The sequence below is a fragment of the Aptenodytes forsteri genome, unplaced genomic scaffold (assembly GCF_000699145.1).
Source record: "Aptenodytes forsteri isolate BGI_AS27 unplaced genomic scaffold, ASM69914v1 Scaffold112, whole genome shotgun sequence".
NCBI classification, from domain to species: Eukaryota; Metazoa; Chordata; class Aves; order Sphenisciformes; family Spheniscidae; genus Aptenodytes; species Aptenodytes forsteri.
Genome location: NW_008794883.1, coordinates 3,111,144 through 3,125,866, shown reverse-complemented (window position 1 = coordinate 3,125,866; position 14,723 = coordinate 3,111,144). Strand labels below are relative to the sequence as shown.

At 45.4% G+C, this 14,723-nt stretch overlaps 1 protein-coding gene across 1 annotated transcript in view; it reads left to right on the top strand.

Moving 5' to 3' along the window:
* The first annotated feature begins 351 nt into the window (after window positions 1-351).
* DCC (DCC netrin 1 receptor) overlaps window positions 352-14,723 on the top strand; it is a 590,042-nt gene continuing 575,670 nt past the window's right edge. Inside the window, exon 1 of the mRNA XM_009274745.1 lies at window positions 352-442. Within this exon, the coding sequence (XP_009273020.1) occupies window positions 352-442 (91 nt within the window). The remainder of the gene's footprint in view (window positions 443-14,723) is intronic.

Sequence of the window (14,723 nt, the reverse complement as noted above, 5' to 3'; positions counted from 1 at the left end):
TGGTACTTCGCACGGCGTTGGACATGGAGCCGCCGCGACTCTTTTGATGCACGCCGGGCGGCTTTTTTTTGGCAGGATTTTCCTCTGTATGGTTTTCCAGCGGTGGGAGGACCCTTCCCCATCCTTGCCCGTCTCCTTGAGTTAGTTCCCTGCACGCTCGGGAGCCTCGGAGCCTCCTGGACTGAATGCAACTTTTTTTCCTCCCTCCGCACCCCTTCCCCCTTTGCTGATCCCTGTCAGCAGGGACCGAAAAAAAAAAAGCCCCGGCGAGGAGGAGGAGGAAGGGGCTGTGCGTGCATGTGTGGTTGCTGCTGGTGCTCAGGACCCGAATCTGTAGGTGCGTGTTGAAATATGGAGAATAGTCTTGGATGTGTTTGGGTACCAAAGCTGGCTTTTCTCCTCTTCGGGTTTACGCTGGCGAGCCTGCATCCTCGAGTCTCCGGTAAGTCAGTTCTGCCTTATTTGCCTTTGCGCTCCGGGGCGAGGTTGATTTTTCGCCGCATCCCAAAACAATGTGCCCGTTTCTCTTGTGCTAATGGACTTTTCTCACCCTCCGCGAGCGTGATTTGGTTTTTCGGGGGGTTTTGTTGTTGTCGTTGCTCGCTAGTGTGAGCTTTTGCATCACTTCCCACAGATGGGAAGGGGGCACCGGGGTTAGGAGCGCCTTGCGTAGCCTTGGAGAGAAAGGGCAGCGCTGGAAAGAAGGAAATCCACGGAAAATAAAGGAGAACTGTGGCAGGAGGGGGCATAATAGGTGTGTAAGTGTGTGTGCAGTGGCGGTGGTAGGGTTAGTTCCCGTTCTCTTTTGCACCTGATCCCGCTTGCGGTTGGCTATGTTTGCCTGTAGCTTTTTGGGTCTATGTGCTGAAACCAAGGGAAGGGGTTGCCTTTACTGGGTAAAGGAATAAAAGCAGCAGATGAGTTAGCAAGGCAGAAAACGCAGTTATCTGCAAAGCATCTGCCAACTCTATTAGGCTGCGATTCTTTGGGGCTGCACCGCTCTCGCCACACTTGGCAGGCACATTTTCTAATTAAAAATGGCAAAGCCAGTTGCGTGTGGAACTGGGGTAGGGCAGGAACGGAGGGAACTGACACAGCGATGCACTGGGGCTAGCTGTGCAGGAGGTAGAGAAGGGCTCGGCAGTACACAGATCTCTTATTCAAAAAGAAAGAAAAGAGAAATGGGAGTGTGAGCCAAGAAGTGCCGGGAACTAAGAAAGTGCAGCTTTGATTTGCAGGAGGCTCGGGGTGTGAGTGCATGGTGGAGGGAGATGCGTGCAAGGAAATACTATTCTCTAGTGCTTATTTAATTTTCTCCAAAAGAAAACGAGGAACACTTCAGTAGGAGAAACCTGGGGATGGGGGAGTCTGGAAAATACGAAAAAGGATCCGAGCACACGTCTGTGCACACTGCTTTCGCAGCAGCGACGGAGGAACAATGGGAACCAACTCCCCACACCATGCACACCAGCACTAAAGCAGGTTTTTGTGATGAGGAAAGTGCTGCATATGAAGCGTTTTGCAAAAAGGTCCGTGGTGTCTTCTGGCAAAGCTCAGGTTATCAGCTGTATGTAAATGGCAATCGCCCATGGAGGTGGTGCTTCCTTTACACCAATGGGTGTATCTTTTGGTTGTCCCGATTTTGGGGAGTTAGCAAGTAAACTGGAAGATGCTTCTCTGCCAAACCAGGAGGTTTATTTTGCATGCGCGTGTGTGCGCGCTTGTGCATGCGTGTCGCCAGCGTTGTCCTCTGCAATTACTTGCGTGGAAGGTGGGACCCGGGCAGTGGGAGTACAGTAATGAATAAGTGTCTCTCTTGCCTTTCCAGCTTAAAGGCTGGGAGATGGGAGACATGGCAGTGATCCTCCTTCGTGCAAGATGATTGACTTGCAGGCTCCTTTGCTGCCAAAGGAGGGGATGGAGTGAGAGCCTCTGTGTGTGAGTGCCTGAGGAGGGAAGGAAGCCGTGTGCTGTGTCAGGGGCCAGACATGCTGCAAACCCATTGCTCCCACAGCATCAGTATCGTTTTGTGGTATGTGGAAGAAACAGGCTGTTTTCCAGCTGCGCATATTGGTTGTGCGTTTCACACCCCATCTACGATACACAGGTGTTTATTGCACTGTTTTTGAAGGTGGCATCTTTGCGTTGCACCCAGTTCCTTGCACTGTGCTTCACAAGCTGCAAGTGGGCAAAGTTTTCCCAGCGTCGCAGCCCCGGGGGCCATCAAGAGTTTCTGCTTCCCTGTCGCCATCCCAAGTCAGCCGACAAAACCGAATAAAGCAGATCTTGCCCCTCTCGGGCAAGGCTGTGGCCTCTGCTTGCTCACTGTGGTGTTTCCACTCCACCCGTGAGCTGGTGCGCTGTGGGCAGGAGGCGCGGGCAGCGTGCTGTGCCTGGCACGGTCCCTGCGCAGCAGGGCACGGGCAGGCAGTGAGCGCCGCTAACAAAGGGCTCCCGGAGATGCTGCACAATGGGGCCGGCTCCTCTCTTGCTCCCTGCCCAAAGCCCGGAGCTGCTGTGGGCGTGCAGGGGTGCGTTCAAAACTTTGGTGCCGAAGGGCAGTGGCGCATCCATGTGCGGGCAGGGACACGCTGCTTCTGCGCCGGAGTCAAGTCCTGCGCCTGTCGTTTGCCATTGTGTGTGAGGGGCAAAATGTTGTGGGGGATGAGACAAAAAGTAAAGCACAACATTGGACTTTCCCTGGTTAAAAACATGTATATGTGCACAGAAGAACAGATGACGGACAGTGTTTGCCATCTTGGAAAGAGACCATGGAAAATGTGTTCCTGACAAAGGCAGATGTAAATTATGTAGTGTTTGATCATTATCATGCTCTATGGTTTATTCTGTGAATGTATTAAAGTAACCACAAAATACCTTCCCCTTTTTTTTGTCTGTAGGTGGGAATTTAACTCAATCTCAAAGGCTTTTTGTGAATGACTTCTGTGTTTGGTGTCTTTGACTCCCACTAGATCTTGGTGAGAAATCTAGTGTTAGTGCAGCATGTCAGAGCCCAGCAATGTCTGGGTACTATGGCAATCACTTCTGTGAGTGGTGCAGTATAAATCACCAGTGACCTGTCACAGCATCCATTTCACATGCGCTGCAGTTGCCCTCTGTGTTACGAGGCATGTGAGCCACCACATGTATTGCAGGAGTGGGGTAACCTCTGCATTCGCGGGAGTATTTTTAAAAATGGAAATAAGCTTAGCTGAGGACGAGCAATTTACATTTGAGTAGTCGTCTTCTTTCTATAGTTTCTTGAATATTTTTGTATACAGCTCTTCCTGGTTAATGTCTTTCCTTCTTCACGTCCACACAGAAACAGGACCAACACTGACTTCAAATACACAGTCAGGAATGTTTGTTTTCGGTGAGATTATGCCAAGCGTAATGATGTCCAGATTTCACACTTAGTTCATTTATCCTTGACTGCTACTCCCTTCTCCTTCCTAACACAAAACTTAGTGTGAAAGGTCTATTCCAGGGCCCAAGACATGGCAGTGCCATCAAGATACTCTCCTTGTATTTCTCTGTTTGTCTGAACTCTTCTTTGATTGCCTGTTTTACGCTGGGACAGTAAGATCTTTGGAGCAGGACTGTAAGGGCTTTGCTTTGCAGATTCACAGCAGGATCATGGTCTGCAGTGAGGGCTTCCAGGATCAAAATGATTAATAAATACATCTGCAATTCTCAAACTTAGGGAAGAAAACCTGTGGGACTGCTCGTTCCAGGTGCAACTTGCAATCCAGGTGAGTTCTTTGCATCATCTGACCGAGCTTAAGTTCAGAGCTCGTGCGCTGACCTTGCTGTTTGCATTTCCCTGGAGCGGCCCGGGTGGAGATGGAGGAGCAAGTGCCGCCTTCTCCCAACCCACCCAGGCTTTCACTCCACTGCCAAGGAGGCGGAGAGCCTTGTTTTACATCCCCGTCCTGTCTCATATTTTGACTGGCAAAAGATGGTGCTGTAGGTGGGCTGGTATTTCCCAGTAGCCTGTTGTTTAACACCATCCTGCAATAATCTGGGTTCTGCCTGAGCTTGGTCCCTGAAGCATGTGTTGCATGCGACACCTGGGTTGGCCTCTTCTAACGGGAGACTGCTGTCAATCCAGTGACATGACAGCTAAAATAACTCTTTCAGAGTCATTCATCAGATGCTCGGCACATGGATTTTCCACCAGATGTCCTTTAGAGGGCCAGTACTGATTTTTTAAATGTAATTTTTATGAGATAAAATAACGCCTCAAAATTGAGTGTTTAGTATGTGCCTGCTTGTGTGGCATATCCAGCTGCAAGGATAAAACTCTGCAATGGGTTTGCACCTCCATTCTTGGTGGAAGAGGTTGTTGTGGAGACTTAGCAAATGTGCTAATGTGAGTAAGCTGTGAAAGAAGTTTGCCCTTTCCTGGTATTTTAACATCTTACCAGACTAAAGCTCACCGGTTCCTCTTCATGCTAGCCTAAGACAAGGCTTAGCTGTGCCACCGTGCAGGTGTAGGGACACTCAGACTCGAAGGCTACGCATGAGCCAACAGGTAGGTTCTTGCCTCAGGTTTGCTGTTGCAAATCCCTCGATTGATGCGATTTACAGAAGTGAGTCACTTCATGTATTGAACGAAGTGGTTGTGAAGGAAGCTGACACTCAAAGAGGGGACCACGTTTTCACATGCCTAATTTTCCCTTCTGCTGAAATGCAGATCTGTAACAGCATGAGTCAGTGCAGCCAGTCTCTTTGTTGTAATACAAATAGATGTAAATTTCTTAAAATGTTGGCCTTGCCTGAATAAAAAGTATACTGACAAATTCCACTGAGGCTTTCATGATTAATTAACTAAAAGCAAAAAAATTCACTTGCTGTGTTAAAATTATCCCTTGGGTGAAACATTGACCCAAATTTTTTATTTCCATTGGAATCCAAAGTAAACACGCTGGCCCTGTCCTCGTTTCCCTTACATCCCTCTTCCCGCAGCCATGGTGCCCCGGGCTGGACGGAGGTGCTCCTGCCCAGGAGCAAGAGCGTCAGCTCGGGAGGCAGCACCCAAGTCTGCAGGGTGCAGAGCGATCCCCGCTCCTCTGGAAGGCATCTGCCACCAGCTGCTGTTTGCTGTTCCCGGAGCCTCTGAACACCCTTACTTCTACTTTGCCCAAGGGAATTCCTTTCTCCATGCTGGCCTGAAAATTCATCTGCCAAAAAATAAGTGCCACAACGTTCCTCATCTGAACTGTGAGGTTGTGCCGCAGGCAGAGGTGAGCTCAGGTGGTTTGCAGGGAACTGGCTTCAGTACTGGTGTTTATGCTATTTTCTATCCGGCTCCCTGGTGAATGTTTCTAATGTTCACTTTAAAGAATTTCTTCTCAAATGTTTGTTGTGGGGATGGCTTAAATTGTTACTGGTTCTGGTCCTCGGGAAATAAATCTGCTTTATGTGTCCATTACCCATCTCCTCCTCCCCATCCCCTTCTATAAACCTCACAGTCTTTTTTACCACTTCTGCTGTTGAAAAGCAACTGTGGTCTCCTCTGCAAGATAAAGGATGCTCAATGCTTGGGCATCTTTTTTTTAATATGGGTGGAGAGGCTCGGGCATTTGAGATTTGCTGCTTTGGGTCTTCTGCACAGCCTCCTGTAAGGAAAACGAACAAATTATGGAAAGCGGTGACTGAAAGTGAAGTGTATCTCTTGATTTCTGACAGCAAATTCACTGGTAAAATAGAGTATATTATTCCTGAAAGATAACACATCAGATAATTGTAAACCTAGCAGAATTGTTTCTTTCTGACAACGTTTCTCAATTTCAGCTTTGATGTGAAGGGCTACAGCTAAATTGGGCTAATGACAGAACATCTCGCTCGAGAGTTTAGAGATGTCTGCACTGTAAAGGAAGCTGAATTCTTGGAGAGGCGCGATAAACGCACAGTTAAATGTCTCAATTTCTGTCTCGGTTGATGGCAGTCATTTGTTGATGGTAATGCCAATATGTGCTGTAATTTTATAAATGCTCTGAAGTATTCAAAATACATTGAAAACTGCTCTAAATTGCTGCCCAAAATTTCAGCAAAATATTGGTTGTCAAAGAGAGAAGCTGAAGGAATAGTATCTTCTTGGGAATCGCATTACTGGCTGAAAACTGGGTATCTTCTCTCCCTGCAAAGTAGTTTAAAACAGGGAGATTACTGATGTTTTGATGATTTTGTTTACTTTTATGGTGCTTTATGAACAATCAGATTCACTGGTTTGATCATGTGCACCCAGCCCATGGTCACACTTTCCCGGGCTCGAGGGCTCACAGGGTGCCTCCTCTCCCAGCTTGGAATCAGGTGAACAACAACCAACTTTGCTTTGGTATCAACCAACAAAGCTTTGATATCAATTTCTGTCTTGGGAAACTGCATCATGACTAGCCAAGAAGTTTCACTCATTGAAACAGATACTCGCTGTCATTCTCCTCCGGGGTCTTACAGCAAGAACAAAGGGTGACACAGATAGGTAAAGTGTAAAATAAAGATACTGGAAATGACACAGAATAACTCCTGCTCTGTGCACTTAGCTTCCTGGTCAGTGAAACAACCCCCAACCACTAATGCAGGTGTGTATGAAAACATTTGTTTCAGTTGGAGAGGGTAGGGTAGTTGGACACTTAATGTGACACTGTTACGAAATGCAGAATTTATCCAAATCACAGAGGTGGTGCTTGCACAACGTGGATGTACCATGGGATGAGGACGTACCGTGAGAGGTGAGGCTGCTTGTTGGGGAGTGGGTGGAGAGCTTTATAAATTGCAGGGTTATGACTCTTTTGAGAGGCTCTGTAGATTAGCTGAGCTAAGGTCAGCTCTTCAATTGCCAGAAGAGCTCTGCAATGAATGACAGTCTCCTAGTTCATATTTTTGTCATTTATATATAATAATAGTTTCACAGCCTGGTGTCCATGTTCTGTGTACCCTGTCAGGCAATGGGGGCTTCAGATGATGTGCTGACAGGGACTGTGTTTGTCCTGCATGGGTGAGGAGCTACATTTCGGTATTTCCAAGTTGCCTTTGCTTATTGCTTTCCTTTTTTCCCCTCGATATCATAGCTCCGTTCTTGTCTCCTATTTCTCAAGTTTTTGTTTACTCCCACCACGTACCTTCCGCCATGTCCACAGTTGCCTGATGAAATCTCAGTGCAGCACTGCAAGTACAGACTGTTTTGGTAGAAGTAGCAGCAAGGTTACTCTTGGATATGGGTAGTTTCTATGATGAAAGATTAAGAAGGGAGAGAGATTATAGCATTATAAATTGGGCTAAAGCTAACTATTATTTTGCAGTTCCCTGCTTGCTCTTGGGTACACTGAGTAGAGAGAGATTGTCATAAAAAATAGTGGCACAAAGTTTGTATCCTCTGCCTGGCTGGTCACAGATGTGAGTCCCAAGGCAAAGGAACTAAGGTCAAGTCCCCTCTTGAGTCCTGTATGTGATACACTTGTGCATGTGCTTGAGGTCTCGCGGTCAGGATGGGAGCAGACAATGTTTCCACTAAAAGAGGAATCATTTGCTCATTTAGTCTGTTCTGTGTATGGACAGTCCATATAACTTCACCTATTCACCTTGCAGCGCTGCGATGGGCTGGAGAACATTCTCCCTTGGCATAGCTAATTGCATTCACTGGGTTGCTTTTGGCTTGCTTGTTTTTCCTTTGTTTCTCATTTGAATTTGCTTGGCTTCAGTTTCTTGCCACTGGTTCTTGCTGTGCCTTTCCCCGCTAAATTAAGTGTACTCTCCCTGAGAAGGTGTGAAGTACAGTGAAGGCACACCTTCATAACCTTTCTGACAAGCTGAACAGATTGATCCTGGACGGATGCAGATGCCTGATCTGCCTGTGCTGCTGCCTGTGCAGCCGGAGCCTGTGCCCGTCCCTGGCCCATCCTGTGCCGACAGCTCTGCTGCCGGCAGGAGCAATCCTAGTGAGCCAGAGGCGGTTGCTCTTTGCATAGCTGAAAACCGACCTCATAAATATTTTTTTCAGAGGCTTAGTCCAGGTTCCTTGTCCCTTTTTCTTGGAGTGTATTTTGAGGAGGAACACAGAAGTGCCCAGCAACCAAATCTGGTTCAGTGAATTGGCGAAATCTCGGTTCGAAAAGCGTCTGAAGGCTCGTGGCTACGTTAACAGTGTGACCTGCAGCTAAACTGGTGGGCATTTCTGTCTGTCTGTGAAGCTCTGAGAGCAGTAGTTAGATGAAATATGACAGCTCTGGACAAGGTCAATTGATACAATTGTGTAAAGCGTTTCTTTCTAGAGGCAGGAGTCCCAAAACCTTGTAATTAAAAGCTGAAGATTGCTTCCCTAGGAGTGGAGTTGACGTATGAGCAAGGAGTGGGCTGTCTTGGGGCTGGCAACAGGTATCGAGCAGAGTTGGGTGTTTCATCCTTAGCCCACAGCTACCCAAAAGGGCTCGTTCTGTGCAGAGTTCATGCATGAACCTCCTTCCCCCCGAGTCTCTCTGTGACACTCTTCTCCTCACTAGCCAAAGACTAAAAAGCATTTTGAAAGCATTCTTTTGAGTTTCTATCCACAATATTAATTCTTTTTTTCCTCTTAGAAGCATCAGGGGAAGAAGACAGACATTTAAAAAGGCTCTGAGGGGCCTTCGTCCATATTCACTTCCTTTTGTTTTTTTCTTCTCTGCCTTCTGATGCTCAGATGAAGAGGAAAAAAGCCCTTAAAACTTTCCCTCTGCTCTTCCCTGGTGCTGAAGACACCCGACAGACCGCGGTCGTGGTGAGACCCAAATGCACCAACCTGTTGACTGCTGAAGAAGCAGCGCGTTTTCCTGCTTGGCTTGAGGTTTTGATTGTTGTTGTCTTGGCGGCAGGCGCTTGTGTCAGATCCCAGGGAAGGACCGATGCAACTTTTCTGTAGGACTGTAATTAGTAATCAGTGTTTTGGCTGGGGTTTGTGCTGAACCACCTGCAGAACGGCCTGCGCGAGGGCTGTGGAGGAGGGTGGTCCAGCAGATGGGGATGTGCATTTTGGGAGATGGGTGTAGGTGGCATTTCAGGTGTGTATATATGTATATATTTTAGGAGGAATGTATATATTTTAGGTTGCAGTGATGTGGGGTTTTCCCCCTATTCATCAAATTCTGTAAATTTCATACTCGTTTTCCAAATGTCATGGTGCTTGTGTTTCTCTTACCCAAACTGAAAATCCTTTTCCCTAGTTTGTCCCTCCTTTATTGTATTATAGATGCTGCTGAACGTGCTGTTGGCGCGACTGGTTGTCCTAATATCCTATGTGTTGTTTATAAATTTGGCAAAAAGGCCCACGATCCCCCATTCTGCTTTGGAAGGGAGCTTCCTACGTGGTTTTCTGCTCAGAAGATTGAAAAAGTTTAGATGAATTATTGAAGAGGAGTCTGTTGTACATATGAAAGTAGCTAACGGTCTTAGAGTTAGACTTTGCTGTTGAAAAGGACATTGAGATTTTTATATATTTATTTATGGGGGCTCCAGACCTTTTTATTTTCCCTGGACACAGTGAATACTGCGTCCTCCTGTGTGAGAAACAGTGTGAAGTAAGTTAAAAAATTAACTGAATCTGACAGCTCTTGTTTTACCGTTCGTGATTAGGAGGATGCAAAACGGAGACGGTTTCATACCGCTGGAGAGTGTCAGAATGGCTTTTTTCAGTGTCCACAGAGATTTATAAACACAGAAATTTTCTGTGCCTGTGACGGAGACGCCAAGAGGGGCTGATTGATATTTCCCATGATCCAAGCGTTGATAGGACATTTAGCAAACCAGCAGTATAGGGATGCTTAGAAAAAGGTATTCATGCACAGGATTTTAAAGTGCTGTAGGACTGAGGGTGTTGTACATGCAGTGCTTTTTGCAAAAATCATACGGTTTTATGTTTTTAGATTTCTGATGCTGGTTGTTTTTGACATTAAAAGTAAGGGGATACTCAGTTTGTGGAAATTAAAACAACTCTGCACTTTGGAATAAATAGCAGGTGTGTGTTATAAGAAATATATTCAGTTCTGGCGGAGACTGTTACACACGGCAGTTTGCTGTGATCTCCCCCTCACGCAAACGTTATTCATTCTTTGTTTTCATTAATCTGAAATAAAGGTCATCTGGATGAAAGATTCAGGAGAAAACTGGGTAAACAGCTGTATTTCCATACTGCCCACACAATTCTCTAAGCCCACAGTAATGGAGAATAAATCAGATTTTTTTTAATCCATCAAATTTTAATGATTTAAACAATTATAAAAAGAGAGAGAACGGTTGTTTCAATAGGTTAGGCCAGATTCTCAACCTGAATAAATCTTCACTGACTTCCGCGGAGAGACCTTCACATCAACAAAATCCTCCTAACACAATTTGCTGTTGATCATTTGCATTCCTTATACGCTCCCATAGACATGGATTCTCTGCAACCAAATAGCTTTGCTATAGCAGGTGTATTGATATTAAAAGGGTTGTTAACATCTCTCCAGAGGGGGATATTCTGTTACCAGTAACTCTATCAAGCTTTTCCATCTGTGTAGGGAATTTGTCAGAAGCTGGTGTTATGTTATTAAAAGTATTAGTTATCTCTTGATTTGTGTCTAATTGAATTACATCATTAATAGAACTCAATTACAATCAATGGAAAATGATATCACTGCAAGGACAGTGGCCACTCGAGGTTGAGAGTAATGCTTTGTGCTCAACCAACCAGTCACAAATGGGGCAGCACCATGACTCTCTTAATGAGCAAATTTTCTGATCCTGACCGAGGGGAGGTTTCCGTCTTAAATGGGCACGCTGGCTTGGAGCCACCCAAATCCCTTGGCACGGTCGCTTCATGGCAAATTGTTTTTTGTGACTCAAGTATGAAATAGTTTTGATCTCAAACATGCAACAAAATAATACTCTGGCTTTTATTTTTCTTTTTTTTTTCTGGTGCTCCTTAAGTAAGCTTAATCTGTCTTTATCACAAATTCTTGAAGTACTGTGGAGTGAGGCCATCGACGAGGAATCACAGGGGGCATCCCTGGGTGTGCCAAGTCCGGGCTGTTGGTGGTGTGTTGTTACTCACATTGCTCCTCCTTTTTATATCAGAGCTCACAGAACAGCCCAGGAATGACAAGCGCATCTGTCAATAACGACAAAACTAGCTAGCTTTCCAAAAGACACCAAACCCATGAGACTTGGGAGAACAAGCTCAAATCCAAACAGAGAGAAACCGGAGCAGAGTCCAAAGTGGCAGTATCAGAGTGGTGGATTTCCATTTTTTTGCTGAGTTGGAGATACATTTCATACAAACGAAACATTGCTTCTCAGGGAAGCGGAAAGAAAGGTGTAGACTCTCGCTTGGTTGTTTAATTTGCTGCCCACCAGAGACGGACACCGACTACTACTGGTGGCAGCGAGACTTCTGGCTGCAGCAGAAGTGCAAAAGAAAGATACTACAGTGACAATACAGAACAAACAAGATTATCCATCACCCATGAGACTCAGAGAGCTATACCGCCAGGAGTATGTTATAGCAGAACCCTGGGCTATATTATACCATTAATTTTTTTTAAAGTAATACCCTTGACAGGTTTTAATGGGAAATTCCACTTACAAATCAATGGTGTGATTCAGTCCTGTATTTATTAACACATTCCTCAGATTGCAGATGAGTGAAACTACCTGAGTACAATTCAAATGGCCCTTAAATGTGGAGCATGACAGTATTTGAGTGTCCAATAATTTACATTGCCAGACTCTGTCTCAGTAAATGAGATCTGTCTCTTTGCATTAATATGCCAAATACCTGATAGCAATAACTATTTCATTAGTTCTGATTGTTCCTGACATCTCCTACATCGCCAGAAGTTTCCCTGCATCACCCTTTGCTGGGCTCCAGGCTTTGCCACTAAATGCTCTGTTCCCATATGGTAGGTAAATGGGTTGTGTCAGAAATAAGTAAACCTTTATACAAGGTCAGTCTGGGTCATTGCATGACTAAAAAACATCAAAAAATGCAGCCAGACACTCCTGGAGCTGGGGTTAACTTTCCCTGTTTTCTCGGTCAGCTACATGAATGCTGATGCAGAGGTTTCCATCCCAAGTGCTTCTCCTTGGCTGAGCTGTAGAGCTAAAGGTCCTGCGGTCCTTCCCATGAGTAAACCTGATGCTGAGACCAGTCCCCTTTGAGGTATAGTTTTTTCTCTAATTTTCTATTAGGTTTTTAATCATACCAGTTCTAAAATCTCATTTTCCCAAACTGCTCTGTGATGCTGCCACAGCCTTGTAAGTGTTCCATTGCCGCTTTTCCACGAAGTTAAATGAGGATGGGGAGGTGCTTATGACAGTTAAGGCTAAACAACTGCGAAGACCTATGAAGGATGGTAAAATGCTTTGAGATTCCCGTAGTAAAAGGGTACGATGCAACTGTAATGTATGGCTGTCATAAAATGCTGATCATCCTAACGCTAGTAAGCTCCGAATGAGACTAGAGTTAGCCTGACAATAAATTAGATTTGAAAAGGTAATTGCGTGAATGTATGACGAAAATTTGGCCTCTTAGTACACGATCTGTCAGCAACTTATCTGAATTTGTTTCTCATTTTTTTGTAGAACATTTCTTGATGGCGTATACGTTACTCTGTAATATAAAAAAAGTGAGCAGCTAACGGTTTCCAAAATCCATCCCTAGGAATAGCTTATTTGGCTCCTGGGAGGAAGTCGGTCTTTTAAAATTATAATCGGTAAACGTTTTCCCAAAAATCTTTGGCAGATGCCTCCCAAAACTATGACTGAAAACCCCATGTTCCTTCTTTGTGGTCATTAGGCTTAAAATGGTAAGTGCTGGTAAGTGCTGAAGGCCTTCCCTCACCCCTCTGTTACTACATGAAATACGTTCCTGGCATTGACAGCCCTAATAAGCTGAAGAGGGGATGAAAAATACCCCTCTGTGTTCCTTTGAGCAGCAACAGGTGACTTCTCAGCATTGCTCGTAGTGTCATTTTTCTGCTCGTTAATGGCCTTCCTGAGCAGATGCACAGTAATCTCGCATGAAATAAAAATGGCAAGCCAACAGGCGAATAACAAAACTGAGGGTAAGTATCAACTATTGCTTCACGGTTTGTACTTCAGGAATAACCACGATATTTCCAGCCCAGGACTTAATTGTCAACTGTCGGGACTAGAAGGGCTACCGCTAATGAAAACATCCCGTCCTCTGCTTCTACCCTCTTGTAAATCCTGCTTTGTACTTTTTTTTTTGTCCTGTGGTAGTTTTGTTCATCGTGACAGAAAGTTGATTGAAGCAGAGGAGAAGAGAGTAGGACAGTACAGCACATGGCAGCGCTGTGCTCAACGTGTGCTGTAAAGCCCGGTGAAGGCTGGACTCTGGATCTAGCCCAGCAGCTCTAAATGCTACAACGTCTTTTTTGTGTCTTGTAGCTTTGGGCTTTAGTTTGGTGCATGTCCTTAAATACATAACAAATCCGCATGTGATGTCTAGGGGAGAAAACTTCTTAAATGATCACAAAAGAGGCAGGTTGGAGGAAGAGTGGAGGAAAGGGCCGTTGCAGTCCTGTTAGCATCAGCCCTTGCAGATGCCTAGCTGCCATCTTCTGCTTGTACACCCACAGTTATAAACAGCTGCCAGATTTGGGATCAGAAAGGAATTTTCCCCTAATGGTCAGATTGCCAGGGACTCTTTTTCCCCCCTTTCCTGTAGAGTGGGGTCTCCTGGGCTTCCTAGCATCTTGTGCGATATTCAGGGACATCAGTATTCCCACATCTCCTCTGGTAGTTATAGTTTCTGGTCTTTACGAGATCTTAAGAAGGGTGCCTTCAAGTATTCTGGGGGTTCATGGCTTGCGGTGAAGCTCTGTGGACCTTTCTGCTGTAGGTGTCCATTCGGTAGCTCTTCTGTGAAGTAGGCATGATGACCGTGGTTGTCCCATCCCATCCAAAGCCCCATGCGGGATCATTCCTTCTACATGTTGGGTCAAATTGGAGCCCTGCCTGCTGGGACCTCCCTGCTGTGAGTGATACCCGGTGGGAAATAATCTCTTTTAACTTCACATTCCTGGAAGCTTGTTGTTTGAGGCATAGTAACGTATGTTAATCTGTGGAGAAAAATAGTCACCTGCAGGTGGTGGATCGTCTGACCTGCCTTGATGTCTATCTCGGGAGAACAGTAACCTGCACAAGGTACCTACTTTATTCCTCCGTAATTGAAATTCGTATCTATGACTGTATAGTATTAAGAAAACCTTAACATCAGTATTCAAAAACACACTGACTTTTTCAGCCTTGTGTAGATGATTTCTAATGTGGGCTTGGTATTGAATTAACAAAGTGACCTTTGTGGCATTTACCTAGAGCACAGAGCACGGGCAAACGAGAAAACGGAACCGCTGTAATTAGGGGCACTGCAGACAGCAAGGCTCTTTTATCAAAGCTTGCCTTGGAGCACCGGATGCCTCAAGCAAGAATCTGTAAGTGGAAGCAGAGGCAAGGAAATGCTTATTATCAGAGAGTTAGGGCAGATCCTCTTGAAACTTTGTTGTCTACTAGATCACGCTAAAGAAAAGGAGCTGAAAGTCGACAAACTCTCCTGTACATTAGAAAAGAGCAAAAGGCAATTTCCTCTGCCAATGTTTTCAAGCCATTCCTGCAACACTGCTGAGAGTGACCTGTTTGCTTCGAGAAGGACACCCTCCTCATTTTAGGTAGTGAATCAGTCAGGGAATTGT